The 16,853-nt window shown below is 35.2% G+C and overlaps 1 protein-coding gene across 2 annotated transcripts in view; it reads right to left on the minus strand.

The window, feature by feature from the left end:
* The window catches only part of UBR1 (ubiquitin protein ligase E3 component n-recognin 1), a 166,080-nt gene that overhangs the window by 84,170 nt on the left and 65,057 nt on the right, over nt 1-16,853 (minus strand). For both annotated transcript variants that reach the window (XM_059059472.2, XM_059059471.2), the window contains exons 6-13: nt 10,278-10,416; nt 9,254-9,316; nt 8,884-9,007; nt 8,466-8,573; nt 7,736-7,824; nt 6,085-6,183; nt 4,995-5,152; nt 299-398 (exon numbers count right to left, since the gene is read on the minus strand). In XM_059059472.2, the coding sequence (XP_058915455.1) occupies nt 299-398; nt 4,995-5,152; nt 6,085-6,183; nt 7,736-7,824; nt 8,466-8,573; nt 8,884-9,007; nt 9,254-9,316; nt 10,278-10,416 (880 nt within the window). The remainder of the gene's footprint in view (nt 1-298; nt 399-4,994; nt 5,153-6,084; nt 6,184-7,735; nt 7,825-8,465; nt 8,574-8,883; nt 9,008-9,253; nt 9,317-10,277; nt 10,417-16,853) is intronic.

Genomic DNA, 16,853 nt, shown 5'->3' on the forward strand with positions numbered 1-16,853 from the left:
CGTACAGAAAAAAAAAAAAAAAAAAAAAGAAATAATGCATGAAAGTGCTTACTACAGTTATCACATGGTAAGCATCAATAAACATTAATAGTAACAACTGCAGTTAACTAAGCTATTCAGAAAGATCTATTAAAGCAGAATCAGTGAGGCAGTGTTTAAATTTTACTTCTGTTTTGCTAGATTTATCCTTCCTCAAATAAAAACCATAATTTCCTCAAAACAAAACAAAACATGAAAGATTGGGGTTAAATTTTTTTAAATAAATTTATCTTACTGATGTACAGAAGAACTATCATACCTGCATACAGGTAAGAATCTTCAAAAAAGATCTAAAGCCTTCAAGGAACTGCATTCTTAATCTTTCCGTCCATACTACAGGCTTGCTGATCAGGATATACCTATCATTTCAAAAGACAAAGAAACATTTCACTTTCCTATTTTGGGATAATTTTAAGGTTCTCAGGGCTATAGATAATGTTGATTCATCAAAATTATGAATTCTAATTTCTTACAATTCTAGGCAGTGCTAGAATTACACCAGCAAAATGTGAATGCTCTACCTATGAGAGGCAGATGTCAAAGCTAAGCCTGACTTCTCCACTCAAAAGTTAGTCTGATTAAGTGAATCCAGCCTGTCACAGCTGGACAACCACAGTACAAATTTTCTAGAACTGTTCATACTCTTCACCCAAAGGACCAGTTGAAATCCCTTCAGCCTCAAAATGCATGTCAAAACTACATGTGCATGATGTATGCTGTTTGTGCAAACTATTTCAGAATATTTTATAAGTTATAAAATATTTTTGTGCATTAAAATGAAACACTTTGGGCTTCCCTGGTGGTGCAGTGGTTGAGAGCCCGCCTGCTGATGCAGGGTACACGGGTTTGTGCCCCGGTCCGGGAAGATCCCACATGCCGTGGGGCGGCTAGGCCCATGAGTCATGGCCGCTGAGCCGGCGCGTCCGGAGCCTGTGTTCCACAACGGGAGAGGCCACAACAGTGAGAGGCCCGCGTACCGCAAAAAAAAAAAAAAAAAAAAAAAAAAAAAGACACATTTTTTTCCCCTAAAGCATGCAGTCAAGAGAATTATAGTAGTCTGGCCTGAGGATTCAATACCTTTGTTATTGCTGCTCAGTATGTAATGACTAAAGATTTGTACAGCTTTGTGTGACCATTCTGCACTGGTTCCCACAGCCATTCGTTCCTGTTACCTGATTTCAGTACCATAGATATACTACTGCTGGTGGGTCAGGAAATTTGGAACAGACTTCCTACCTCCAGGCTTTCTTCGCCCAGAACCCAGAAGAAGGATATAAGCACCTATGTCATCGTGGATTTCATATCAGAATGTATTTGTTTCATAAGATAAACAGATCCATTTTAGCCTATAATTTACAACACCAATACTTCTTTTGGCTGTAAAGACAATGGCTGTTTTCGTATCCAGTGGGAACATGGTTTATCACGAAATAACTTCTCAGGAAGGAATCATAACAATTATTAAAAATTATTTTGCACTCAGTCAACCCAAATCAATTCCTATTACACACCAGGTATCAGGAACATAAACATGAACCAGACACCCTACCCTTGAGGTTCAAAGTGCAGATGGGAAAACAGATATGTACACTGGACACTGTAATCCACTGTTAAGCTCCCAAAAAAGGGGCACAAAGGAAGTAATGCTGAACATAAAAGACAAGGCAAAAAGATGGAGGAAAAATTAGTTTTACTCATAAAGATAGTAAGGATTGCGGGTTAATTTTCCCTTTCTTTAAATATCCATTAATATGTTGAAATTTAAAATACAATCATCAGGACTTCATCAAAGAAATAACTTTGAAATATACTAATTACATTCTAAATCTTTCTTTTAAAGTAAAAAAGACTAAAGTTTAAACTCTACCACAATGAACAAATGGCATCAAAGTTTGGCTGTTTTCTAGAGCACTGCTACTCAAAAGGTTGTTCACAAACCAGAAGCATCAGCATCAACTGAATCTTTAGAAATGCAGAATCTACTGAGTAATAATCTGCATTTTAACAAGCTCCCAAAATGATTTGCATTCATATTAATATTTGAGAAGCACTGATCTAGAGAAGAAAATTTACATTTCTAGTTTCACATAGTTCATGCCTGACCCCTGTAGGAGACCTAAGAAGTAAAGAAGATGTAAGAGATAGGAAGAAAGGAAAGAGTAAGGAAGGAAAGGAAAAGAAAAGCAGTCTGCAGATAAAAATAGGTAGTAAAAGCAGTGGAAGGAGGGTGGGACAGAGTAGGAGAGGAAGAGGGTGACTTGCATTGAGAATATGCTATACTTTTCAGAAAAAGGAAAAAACAAGATAGAGTAATAAAAGGATAATATTCACTTAACAGAACCAAGGTTCAACTGCATCTCTTTTCTAAGTTTCATTTCCATAATATCCCAACAGATACCTTCCATAGAGTGAGTGACAAATGAAACTAAATACAGGTGTATTTATTTAGAATGAGAGAGGTAATAATCCCTTCCTTCTACTACACAGACCTCAGAGTACTGTGTTCACTTCTTGGCATATATCTTAAGTGGTATACAGTCAACTAAAACAGGTTCAGTAGCGAAGGACAATAATGTAGAAGGAATTTTAAATATGAAATGGGTATATTTAAAGAAAATGATGTAACTTAACATAAAAAAGAGTTGTCAGATATGCCTGCTGTCTTCAAATACTTCAAGTTAAATGAGCACTGAGTTGTTCTGAATGGACAAAGGGTGAGCTAGAGCCACAAAATGAAAGCTACAAAAAGACAAGAGTTCAATATAAAATAAACTTTCTAAAAGTTGGAAGGTGCTACTCAAAGGTTAGAATGCACTGCTTTGAGAGAATGAAAATTTCCTGAGGCAGGCTGAACAGAGCTTCTGCTAGGACCAAGAAACTTATTTCATGCTGAGGTACAGTCAGATAAGTAGATAAGTAGTATATAAAGTGAGACTATGAAGAGCTACAAATTCTGGAAGAATCTGTACTTTATTCTAGAAACAGTTAAAAGGCATTAAGTATTTGTGGTTATTTCTGATTTAAAAGCAGGGCTTCAGGAAGAAGTGGTGAATGAACAAGTATATGGGGAAATAATGACTACAAAATTTCTACCATGAGAGACTGAGAAATGGGGCTCAGTAATTATTTGTTAAATGAAGGGTATATCTGATTGGTGTTTTAGGCCAGGTTTCAGAGAAAGCTTTGTTGTTGTTTATGTAGTCTGTGAAGCTACATAATGTAGTGAAAGGAACATGAGTATTACAGATAAATAGTGTTAGGCTCAAATCCAAATTCTGCCACTTACTAGCTTTGTGACCTTAGGCAAATAATTATAATCTACAAATAAAGATATCACCTACGTTATGAGAATGTTGCAAGAATAAAATGAAGTAAAATAAGTAAAGCTTCTTAGCACATAGCAGTTACTAATAAATAACACAGGACCCTTATGAGAGTGAATTACACTAGAAGTCTAGCACAATATCTGCTAATCAGGTCCTCAAAAGACATTATTTTTCCCTTCTCCTTGTCATTAGAGAAATCTCTACTTATATAAGGATGTAGGAGAGAAGTTGTGAGCATCAGAAGAGTGGGAAAACTTTAAAATTACCTTCCCAACCAGGGACCTTAAAGTTTTACCATAGGGGTAAGTATCTAGGGATGCATTAACTCTAAATTATTTACCACAGAGAATAATTATAGTCAGAGATCCACAAAATAAAATATGATGAAACAATGATGTGATTATGCACTTCTCTGGATAGAAAAATAACTCTGTTATAAGAACACTTCAGAGTAATGAGAACCACAGAAAGAGATTTTTCCTATACAGTAGACCAAAGGAATGATAAATACACTGATTTAACACTAAACTTTAAGTACTGCCATTTGGAGTTTTTGTATATTTTTTGTTTGTTTGTTTTGCATAATGTAAATTATGCATAATTTGTGAATCACAATGGCTAAATGGTAACTCACTACTGAACTCATCACCATCTTAACTTGTACTGAAGATATGATAACATAACAATTTACTGAACTTTAAAGAGAGAATTACATGTCATAATCATATTTAGAAATTGTAGAATTTGAAAGAGTCTGGAAACTTTTTTCTCAGTAATATCAAGGATTCAATGCATAGTTCCAGAAATTTGTCAAATGTATTTTTCTAACTAGACTAAACTATTTTTAGGTTGGTTTAGAAACTTGTTTCCAGCTCTCTATACTTTACATGGTCACTAGAAGAAGTGGACAAAATTAGAATGATTTTATTCACGAAGGGACTAGAATAAGTAATCATATATATCTTAGAGCTCTTTTTTTAATAGCGAACTAAATGAAACATATTTTGTCTTAATATATTCTTAAAATAATTGTTTAAGTTTATGATTTATTGAATACTTTATACAGCATAATCCTTATAGTAATCACCATTTATTTCTAAAAAAATTAGAAATTTATTTCCTTTGAGGTCCAATGATCCCAAATGTGATCTATCATATGATTCCAACTTTAGTTTAAAAGGAAACTCCATTCTCTTCAGGGAGAAAAACTTAAGAAACCCCTGATGAATATTTGGTCATATGTATGAAAAAGGGAGTTAAAAAAATTCACATCAACAAGATCATCTGAAACTAAGCACAAAGAGACTATGCAAGAGGGCCAGAACCAAAATACATGAGTGGAAGTGAGTGGAAGGCATGGTGACTATGATGGAGATTCATTTGGTGACCCCAAGAGACCCTAAGTTCCTGTGAGAGGGGCTTCCTCAGTACCTTCTTTACTGACCTGATTTTAACTCTATAAGAAGCCTCCACTTAAAACATTTATTGACATCACAGTAACAGTTCTTTGTACTTGCCATCATTATAAAGATTCCAAGATAACCAAAAGGATCAGATGTTTATATACAGGACAGAATAAACACAACTGTGTTTAACAGGTACCCTCACCTTTTTACTCAAACAACTTACTTTAGATCACATATTACTGCATATACTCTTCCCAATTTGTCCTGGCTATAACCCTGGAAGTTGAATTTATTGTTCCTATCCAAGTACTCAGGCAAAACTTCCAGCAGAGTTTCAGTAATGACAGAGATAACATTTTGCTCTTCAATAAGATGTCGAGCCTGCAGAACATATGAAGAATATTGTCTTTAGTATTAACTCATTATAGTATGGACTTTATTTATTTATTCATTTGGTTGGTAAGTCATTTTGAATAAATGTTTGTTGAGCATCAAACACACTCCTTACTCTCACAGGATAGCAATTTCTGAGAAATTATTTTCTAAAAGTAAAAATTCCCTACTCCTCAGCAACTAGAAAATATCTGTCTGAACAACACCCCAAGCCCATTACACAGGTTATTTACATGAATGTTTACCACTGTTAATCACACAGTGAGCAAAGTAGAACAAACAGATATACTTCCGGCTTCTGTCATATATATTTTCTATTCTGACATCTCCCCCTTACTCGCAATCCAATTTCTCTTCCCCATTCTTTTCTCTGGCCTTTGAAAAGAGAAAGTAGGAACTTTCCAGAAGAAATAGGAAAAGTAGTAGTATAAAAAGGAAGCAGAATCCTCCACCGTCCTCCTCCCAGGCCTATGCAGCTCCATCTCATGCAAATGCTCAACAGTTATACTCTCCTCCTGCTTTGTTTTATCTTACTGTATTCCCCCACTCCTAACAACGATAAAAAAAATTTTTTTAAAAAAGCCTAAAGAAGAAAAAAAAAATTTTTTTTGGTATTAAAAAGGCACTGTTCCTAAGTTACTCTAGACACTGAGAAACCATCCCTAGGTTTCACCTGCAGGAATGAGCACTTTTGGACCAAGGTAGTGCCATCACTCCCACTCCACAAATACCTAGTCCTTGGGTATCATTAACTCACTTTCACATGCAGATACCACTGAAGCATTATACAATTTTCCACGTGTAATTAGACCAACATAGTTACTCAGAAATTGTTTTAATTCAATTCAACACTAACTAAAATTCTTAAATAATAAAATAAATATTACTTAGAAAGATTGCCAAGACTAATCAATACATACCAAAGTAGGAACAGTAAACATCTGAACTGAGAGTGCAGTTATAGAGATACTTCTGTCATGATCATCACTGATATAGTCTTTCTGTAGCTGCTTATAATACTGAAAGATAAAACAATAAGTGGAGAAGCAATTATAAATAAGTACTGAAAACTTTTAAAATCCCAATTTTAACAGCTACATTTATTCCTATGTATAAGATGGCAAGTATTATAACTCCTATTTATTAAGGGGAGATACTATGGTCAACAAAAATTCACTAGAAAGAGAATAAAAAAAGACTGAATATGAATTCAGCTACCCAACCTAGCACAGTTGGATAATGAGAACTATTTTTTAAAAAACACAACACACACACACACACACACACACACACACACGCACGTAAAAATCACAGAGGACTGCAAAGGTGCAGTATATACTTTCTCCAAACAGAATCTAGGGCAATCTTTAGCAGATTTTACCCCAATGGAATAGGGCACGGACTATACTGAAAGTATTCAAAAGCTGATATGACCCAGAAAACCATCCATCAGATTCAACCCAGCCTTAAACAGAATGGATGCTGGCTGTACATAACTTCTTATACATACTGGTGCATACCAGCTGAAAATCAATCCTGGTATCTTGGGAGAACAAAAATAATACATCCAGTCATGCATCAAGCATCTATTATATTAAATTTTGACCTACATATTTAATTTCAACCATTAGAATTCATACAAAGTTTAAGAGGTAACCATGGTATACAGAAAAACATCATATAAGGAGGGAGAACTGCTGTTGTATAAGGAAAAAACTTCATTTCAGATCACAGGTATGGTCCAATATTCTATCTCTAATGAGTTTTAGAAGAATAGAGTTGATAATTTGAGTTGTCATCACCTTTAAAGAAACCAAATGTCTTAGTTGCTTTTAACAATCTACTTATAAAATCCAGGAAGTGCAGGTATCTTATCCCACAGTATCATTTGCCTATGACAATCATTATTTCACTCTCTGCTTCCAATTCCATCCTGGGTCTACCTCTGTCCTAAGTTTTACAGAATTTCCTGCCACTCAAAATCAGAGTAAACTAACAAGTATTTACTGGATACCTCTGTATAAGGCAAAGCAGAAGGTTAAAGAAGTACATGTTCTAACTAGTCTAACTTGAGAGAGAGAGAGAGAGAGAGACAAAAAATATTACAATATAAGGGATATACAACAGATCAATAAAACAATATTAAAAAGCTGTAAGATTTATCTTTATATTCTAGCCTCAAATAGTTAAGTATAACTCTTGCCCATCAAATATCTGCCTCCTTTTAGCATGTATATCTGTTCCTTTTCCCTGTTATGCCTTTCAACTAGTCACTGCTCTTGTTATAATTTTACTAACAGACATATGATTAGAAAAGATAAATGTATTCACGAATGTGATAACTTCCTATTGCTTTTTCTAGGCAAACAAAAGGTCATTTTCCACCTATCTCCTCTCTCAGACTACTGTTTCCATACTACCAAACGTGAAAATAAATGAACTTTTTGACAGAGAAATGAACTATAAAATTAAATTCTTGCTTCATAATTATCCCCTTTGTTTCCATTATTTCACTTACAAAAATGGTTTTCTATTTCTATTTGTTGATATCTATTTATAAAGAGCAATTACCTTCACAAATTCCATAGCAAAGAATTTTTTGTATTCCATCTCCATAAAAAAACTGCTGAAGATCAATTCGTGAAGGATCTTACGGGCACCTATACATCATTTTTTGGGGAAGTGGGAGGAGTATCACCAAGGCAAAAAAAACATTCCAGCTATTAGTAGTGGCAGAATATTATAAAAATATTTCACATGCTAATAGACCTCAAGGACTCAAATGTTAGTGGCATTTATTGCATTAATATTTAATAGCTAGAATTTAAAATACATACATGTAATGCCTTTCCCCTCTTTTTCTGTACCCCTCTCACTCCTGTACCTTACTTCATCCTACTTCTCCCACCTTTCTCCATTCCTTTTCATTCTGTTTCACTAAAGACTACTCTTACTCTGTATCTTCCCTTCTCCATCCCCTTTAACCTTTCTCTCACCTTTTACTTTTGGTTCTTCATTTAAATTTTAAAAATGAAAATTAACATAACTTTTATAATGGCACTACTACATGAATGCATACATACTCTTTTTATTGGTTCTGACTAAATGAAAAGGCACTGTAATTAAAAGGCAATATCCCTGGGTTTTAACACAGAATACATAATGATTGGTTAACCTCACCTTCAAAGTATAGTATCTTATCAAGTTCACTGATTTAATAAACAAAAGAGATTAAACTCCACTTTAAGGTCATAATATTCCTCGGCTTCATGGCAAGAAGCACAAATAAAGATCTACCTACCTTTATAAAGCTTTGCATCCCAAAGCATTAACCTGCTTATGAGACAGGGATTCTCAGAGCCAGGTTCTTCTCTAAGGCATGCTTGGCAAAAGATCTGTCTGAAGTCACCTACAAACAAAAAAAGTCATATAATTTTTATTCTTAAAGTATTTTCTCCCAAAAGTACATTTCCTATAATAACATATGAAAAACTAACAGTAATCGTCCCACACTTGATGTCAAGAGTTATTCTGTCAAAATCAAAAAATCAAGAGCCAATGAAACATTATTCACAGCATCTGAAATGCAATCCTGAAAATAAGCAAAATGTATTAAAAAAAAAACCATTTTACTTTATACTCAATGACATTTTAAAATTTGTGGTTATTTAAAAAGACAATAGTTTCTGAAAAATAAGAAATATAGGCTATATGCTTACTTGAATAGCTCATAATTTTATTCATCCAGGATCCCAGACGCAAAGCAAATTTCTGATGAGCCATAACCTCAGAGTGTAATACTTCCACATGAAGTGGATGTTGAGAGACATTTTCTGAATGACTCTAGAAATGAAAGGAATATTAAAAATAAACTAGTTTTAAAATTTTTATTTTAACTAAGTAATCTACTCTTCAAAAAAAGAAATCATATAACTAACTGTTGCAGTTCCAAATCTCTGGGTCTAAGTGCTCCAATCTTATCTTTACTAACGATGTCAAATCACTTCAACAATATAATTGTTTTACTTGGGCTCTTGTAATGTGCATTCCTCTTTAAATTCTCTTTTTGACTCTAATTCAGAAAATTACCTTTATATCTTCCTTTGCTTCCTGGCAAGCAGCAAAAGCACCTGCTTTAACAGCCCGACGGCCCTAATTATAGACAAACGTGAGAATTAGGTAGTAGATTGACAATCCCAATCAATAAGTAATATAAAGCCCAAAGACCCAAAAAGCTCTTAATTATCAATCATTTGTTGACTGCCTAAAAGTCCTAAGATTGACAATACCTAGAAGATAAACATAAGTGTTTAGCTGCTTTATGTAGCTTCAGAACTTTCAATACCACTAGTGGAGAGTTTCTATACCTTAGGATTCTAGATTTCCTGCTTGGCAAGAATGTCAATTATTTACTTATTGTAGTATATTCTATTTCTATCAGATAATAATAAGTTAGATTTACTAAACTCCTATTATATGTCTTAGATAGTTTTCATGAGAAAACTGAAAATTCTTCATCATGTGTTCCATAACACACTTGTGGTCCACTAGTGGGTTAGAGGTATGGCCAGGATATTGATTCCTCAAGCCCTAGAATCACAATGCTAATTACTAGTGCCATGACGTTTCTTCCACCATCTTACACTCCTCTTGAGGGTAGGGATTAGCTTAATGTTCCTTCTGCATACCCAAAGAACACATTTTGCTTTGGATGGGTGTTAAATAAAAGTTGAGCCATGCTATCAATATTATTCTAAAAATAGTTTTAATAGATGATGTTAACTAACCAACTTCTCATAATTCATGCATTTATTCATTCATTCAATAATTATAGAAACAGACTGAGGTTGAGCTGACATTCTTAACTACTCTTTGCCAAGTATATTCAGTAACTTTCTAATTATTTAGAACAAAAGAGGAAAATCAGTCATCTTAAACTGTTATACACACACAGAAAAATCAAGTTTCAACCAATTTACTTAGGCTATAAAGAATAAATGAAGAGGATGGTTGTACCTAACACAATACTAAGGCACTTGGCAAGGGCCAGTCAACACCCAATTTCCAGGAAGCTGATGAAAGCAGCATAATAATTCAAATGACACTCACGAACCTCTTTGTCTATGGCAGTGGTGTGCAACTGTGCCTCTGCGAGCTCACAGTCAAGAGCTCTTTGTAGACTGTATATGACATGGTCATATGAATGGTGTTCATCATTGAAAAGGACACAGTAGTAACTATCATTTTTCTCCCTGTTTAAAAAAAAGATATATATTCAGACACTGCAACAAATAAACAAAGGAAAACACGAAACACAGGCTAAAATAATATATGCCATGTGATGAAGCAGCACCATGTAGTTTCCTACGTATGGGAAAGTACCTCTGTAATACTAGAATAGGAGGTGATTTTAAGTAGTACGGTGCCATAAAATTTTAAAACCCTGATAAAAGTATTACCTTTTCTATGTTTGTCCCCCAATTTTTCTACCTTTCAGAATTAAAATATTATTCTCAGTAAGTGGCAGTATGTCTTTAACACCATTCTTAACTCTTGCTAATCTCCCACTTTGACAAAAGGAGACAGGCCTCAGGCTCAGAACCTTCAATCAGGCAATGATAGACAGATTTTATTAACATTTAGTTTTTATTTAAGTTATTTTTGTTTTTACCTTTTATTTATTTTAAGTGATACTGGTTTTATAGCACATTTAAGTTTTTTTAAAAAAGGTATATAGATTTAAAGTGCCAGAACTACCATTTGACTGAGAGGCCTTAGACAAATCACTTATGCATTTAATCTTGCTGAGATGACAGTATCTTTTCCACCTCTGAGTATAGTATCTACATTTGAGAGTGGTGTGAGGATCTTATAAAATACGTGAAAATGGCTGTCATGGGCTAAATAAATGTCAGAAGTTATTATCAGATTTAAACAGTTTATAATAACCTTTCACTAAATACTCAATTGATCCTCATAACTCTAAGAGGCAGCTTTTCTCAGGCCTCTTATACCTTAGGAAATAGAGGTTCAGAAAGACTTCTCTATGGTCCCAAAGCCAAAAAGCAGTGAGAATCAGAACTCAGATGTGTGAATTTGAAGTCTAGTGCTGTCTACATACATGACCACACTCAAGCAACCCACCCTTTTTAGACAGGCATATTGCTAGTATTATGTTTACCAACACAAAGTTTCTTAAAGCATTTAACTGATGCTATCAACATATCTGAAAATAAAATCTTTGTGGACACAATCTCTGATGATCTTTATTTTTCCAAACAGTTTATGGCCCAGCAAAAGTCAAACAATACATTTAATGTTTTAAAAAACTGAAATTCTTAATTCTCTCTCCTAGAATAATACAAATACACCCAATAAACTAAAAAAACTGTTATTTAGGTTTGTGAAACTCCTAATATTACTCAGGTAGAAAAATTCCTACAAGCCCCAAACTGTATTTCATATCAGGTCTAGAATTCTCTTTTGCATTTGTAAATTAAGACCAAATATTACTGTCACTAAAAGACTTATGGTTGTTAGAAATTGCTGGGGTTTAGCTTAAAAAACTGTTAAGGGAATTCCCTTGAGGCGCAGTGGTTAAGAATCCTCCTGCCAATGCAGGGGACACGGGTTTGAGCCCTGGTCCAGGAAGATCCACATGCCGCAGAGCAACTAAGCCCATGCACCACAACTACTGAGGCTGCACTCTAGAACCCATGAGCCACAACTACAGAGCCCACAAGCCACAACTACTGAAACCCATGCCTCTAGAGTCCGTGCTCCACAACAGAGAAGCCACTGCAATGAGAAGCCCATGCACCACAATGAAGAGCAAGCCCCCGTGCACCTCAATGAAGAGCAGCCCCTGCTCGCCGCAACTAGAGAAAGCCCACGGGCAGCAACAAAGACCCGATGCAGACAAAAATAAATAATAAAAAAAAATTTTTAAAAACAACTGTTAAATTCCTACACCTGAAATAATCCTAGATCCCAAAGCACAGGGCAAAGGGCTATCTCCTTATTCCTACCATCAAATATTAAAAAAAATTTTTTTTAATTAGTTTATTTATTTTTGGCTGCGCTGGGGCTTTGGTGTGGTGTTGTGTTGCCTTCTCTTGTTGCAGAGCACGGGCTCTAGACGCACGGGATTCAGTAGCTGTGGCACATGGGCTCAATAGTTGTGGCTCGTGGGATCTAAAGTGCAGGCTCAGTAGTTGTGGCACATGGGCTTAGTTGCTCCACAGCATGTGGGATCTTCCCGGACCAGGGCTTGAACCCATGTGCCCTGCATTGGCAGGTGGATTGTCAACCACTGCACCACCAGGGAACCCCCATCAAAATATTTTCTTTTCTTTGTTTTAAATTTAATTTTATTTATTTTTTTATACAGCAGGTTCTTATTAGTCATCCATTTTATACACATTAGTGTATACATGTCAATCCCAATCTCCCCATTCATCACACCGTCCCTCCCACCCCCCGCTGCTTTCCCCCCTTGGTGTCCATACATTTGTTCTCTACATCTTTGTCTTTATTTTTGCCTTGCAAACCAGTTCATCTCTATCATTTTTCTATGTTCCACATATATGCATTAATATACAATATTTGTTTTTCTCTTTCTGACTTACTTCACTCTGTATGACAGTCTCTTGATTCACCCACATCTCTACAAATGACCCAATTTCGTTCCTTTTTATGGCTGAGTAATATTCCATTGCATATAAGTACCACATCTGCTTTATCCATTTGTCTGTCAATGGGCATTTAGGTTGCTTCCATGACCTGGCTATTGTAAATAGTGCACCAATGAACACTGGGGCGCATGTGTCTTTTTGAATTATGGTTTTCTCAGGGTATATGCCCAGTAGTGGGATGGCTGGGTCATATGGTGATTATATTTTTAGTGTTTTAAAGAACCTCCATACTGTTCTCCATAGTGGCTGTATCAATTTACATTACCACCAACAGTGCATGAGGGCCTGCTTTTCTCCACACCCTCTCCAGCATTTGCTGTTTGTAGATTTTCTGATGAGGTTCATTCTGACTGGTGTCAGCTGATACCTCATTGTAGTTTTCATTTGCATTTCTTTAATAATTAGTGATGTTGAGCAGCTTTTCATGTGCTTCTTGGCCATCTGTATGTCCTCTTTGGAGAAATGTCTATTTAAGTCTTCTGCCCATTTTTTGATTGGGTTGTTTGTTTTTTTAATATTGAGCTGCATGAGCTGTGTATACATTTTGGAGATTAATCCATTGTCCACTGATTCGTTTGCAAGTATGTTTTCCCATTCTGAGGGTTATCTTTTTGTCTTGTTTGTAGTTGCCTTTGCTTTGCAAATGCTCTTAAGTTTCATTGGGTCCCATTTGTTTATTTTTGTTTTTATTTCCATTACTCTAGGAACTGGATCAAAAAAGATCTTGCTGTGATTTATGTCAAAGAGTGTTCTTCCTATGTTTTCCTCTAAGAGTTTTATAGTGTCCGGTCTTACATTTAGGTCTCGAATCCATTTTGAGTTTATTTTTGTGTATGGTGTTAGGGAGTGTTCTAATTTCATTCTTTTACATGCAGCTGTCCAGTTTTCCCAGTACCACTTATTGAAAAGAGTCCATTTTCTCCATTGTATATCCTTGCCTCCTTTGTCATAGATTAATTGACCATAAGTGCATGGGTTTATCTCTGGTCTTTCTATCTTGTTCCATTGATCTATGTTTTTGTTTTTGTGCCAGAACCATATTGTCTTGATTACTGTAGCTTTGTAGTCTAGTCTGAAATCAGGGAGTCTGATTCCTCCAGCTCCTTTTTTTCCCCTCAAGACTGCTTTGGCTATTCAGGGTCTCTTGTGTCTCCATACAAATTTTAAGATTTTTTGTTCCAGTTCTGTAAAAAACATCATTGATAATTTGATAGGGATTGCACTGAATCTGTAGATTGCTTTGGGTAGTATGGTCATTTTCGCAGTATTGATTCTTCCAATCCAAGAACATGGAATATCTCTCCATTTGTTGGTATCATCTTTAATTTCTTTCATCCGTGTCTTATAGTTTTCTGCATACAGGTCTTTTGTCTCCCTAGGTAGGTTTATTCCTAGGTATTTTATTCTTTTTGTTGCAGTGGTAAATAGGAGTGTTTCCTTAATTTCTCTTTCAGATTTTTCATCATCTGAAGGAATGATGAAATATCATTCTATAGGAGGATATGTGTAGGAATGCAAGAGATTTCTGTGCATTAATTTTGTATCCTGCAACTTTACCAAATACATTAATTAGCTCTAATAGTTTTCTGGTGGCACCTTTAGGATTCTCTATGTATAGTGTCATGTCATCTGCAAACAGTGACAGTTTTACTTCTCTTTTTCCAATTTGTATTCCTTTTATTTCTTTTTCTTCTCTGATTGCCAAGGCTAGGACCTCCAAAACTATGTTGAATAATAGTGGCAAGAGTGGACATCCTTGTCTTGTTCCTGATCTTAAAGGAAATGCTTTCAGTTTTTCACCATTGAGAATGATGTTTGCTGTAGGTTTGCCATGTATGGCCTTTATTATATTGAGGTAGGTTCCCTCTATGCCCACTTTCTGGAGAGTTTTTGTCATAAATTGGTGTTGAATTTTGTCAAAAGCTTTTTCTGCCATCTATTGAGATGATCATATGGTTTTTCTACTTCCATTTGTGAATATGGTGTATCACACTGATTGATTTGCATATATTGAAGAATCCTTGCAGCCCTGGAATAAACCCCACTTGATCATGGTGTATGATCCTTTTAACATGTTGTTGGATTCTGTTTGCTAGTATTTTGTTGAGGATTTTTGCATCTATATTCATCAGTGATATTGGTCTGTAATTTTCTTTTTTTTGTAGTATCTTTGTCTGGTTTTGGTATCAGGGTGATGGTGGCCTCATAGAATGAGTTTTGGAGTTTTCCTTCCTCTGCAATTTTTTGGAAGAGTTTGAGAAGGATGGGTATTAGCTCTTCTCTAAATGTTTGACAGAATTCACCTGTGAAGCCATCTGGTCCTGGACTTTTGTTTGTTGGAAGATTTTTAATCACAGTTTCAATTTCATCACTTGTGATTGGTCTGTTCATATTTTCTATTTCTTCCTGGTTCAGTCTTAGAAGGTTATACCTTTCTAAGAATTTGTCCATTTCTTACAGGTTGTCCATTTTATTGGCATATAGTTGTCTGTAGCAATCTCTTATAATCCTTTATATTTCTGCTGTGTCAGTTGTGATTTCTCCTTTTTCATTTCTAATTTTATTGATTTGAGTCCTCTCCCTCTTTTTCTTGATGAGTCTGGCTAATGGTTTATCAATTTTGTTTATCTTCTCAAAGAACCAGTTTTTAGTTCTATTGATCTTTGCTATTGTTTTCTTTGTTTCTGTTTCATTTATTTCTGCTCTGATCTTTATGATTTCTTTCCTTCTGCTAACTTTGGGTTTTGTTTGTTCTTCTTTCTCTAGTTCCTTTAGGTGTAAGATTAGATTGTTTATTTGAGATTTTTCTTGTTTCTTGAGGTAGGCTATATAGCTATAAACTTCCCTCTTAGAATTGCTTTTGCTGCCTCCCATAGGTTTTGGATCATCATGTTTTCATTGTCATTTGTCTCTAGGTATTTTTTTATTCCCTCTTTGATTTATTCAGTGATCTCTTGGTTATTAAGTAACGTACTGTTTAGCCTCCGTGTGTTTTTACATTTTTCCCCCGTAACTGATTTCTAATCTCATAGCGTTGTGGTCAGAAATGATGCTTGATATGATTTCAATTTTCTTAAATTTACAGACGCTTGATTTGTGACCCAAGATGTGATCTATCCTGGAGAATGTTCCATGCCCACTTGATAAGAAAGTGTAATCTGCGGTTTCTGGATGGATTGTCCTATAAATGTCAATTAAATCTATCTGGTCTACTGTATCATTTAAAACTTGTGTTTCCTTATTAATTTTGTTTGAATGGTCTGTCCATTGGTGTAAATGAGGTGTTAAAGTGCCCCACTATTATTGTGTTACTGTCGATTTCCTCTTTTAGAGCCGTTAGCAGTTGCCTTATGTATTGAGGTGCTCCTATGTTGGGTGCATATATATTTATAATTGTTATATCTTCTTCTTGGATTGATCCCTTGATCATTATATAGTGTCCTTCCTTGTCTCTTGTAACATTCTTTATTTTAAAGTCTATTTTATCTGATATGAGTATTGCTACTCCAGCTTTCTTTTGATTTCCATTTGCATGGAATATCTTTTTCCATCCCCTCACTTTCTGTCTGTATGTGTCCCTAGGTTTGAAGTGGGTTCTCGTAGACAGCATATGTACAGGTCTTGTTTTTGTATCCATTCAGCAAGCCTGTGTCTTTTGGTTGAAGCATTTAATCCATTCACATTTAAGGTAATTATCAATATGTATGTTCCTATGACCATTTTCTTAATTGTTTTGGGTTTGTTTTTGTAGGTCCTTTTCTTCTCCTGTGTTTCCCACTTAGAGAAGTTCCTTTAGCATTTGTTGTAGAGCCGGTTTGGTGGTGCTGAATTCTCTTAGCTTTTGCTTGTCTGTAAAGCTTTTGATTTCTCCATTGAATCTAAATGAGATCCTTGCTGGGTAGAGTAATCTTGGTTGTAGGTTATTCCCTTTCATCACTTTAAGTATATCATGCCACTCCTTTTTGGCCTGTAGGGTTTCTGCTGAGACATCAGCT

This window comes from Kogia breviceps, chromosome 3, assembly GCF_026419965.1.
Source record: "Kogia breviceps isolate mKogBre1 chromosome 3, mKogBre1 haplotype 1, whole genome shotgun sequence".
Taxonomy (NCBI): Eukaryota; Metazoa; Chordata; class Mammalia; order Artiodactyla; family Physeteridae; genus Kogia; species Kogia breviceps.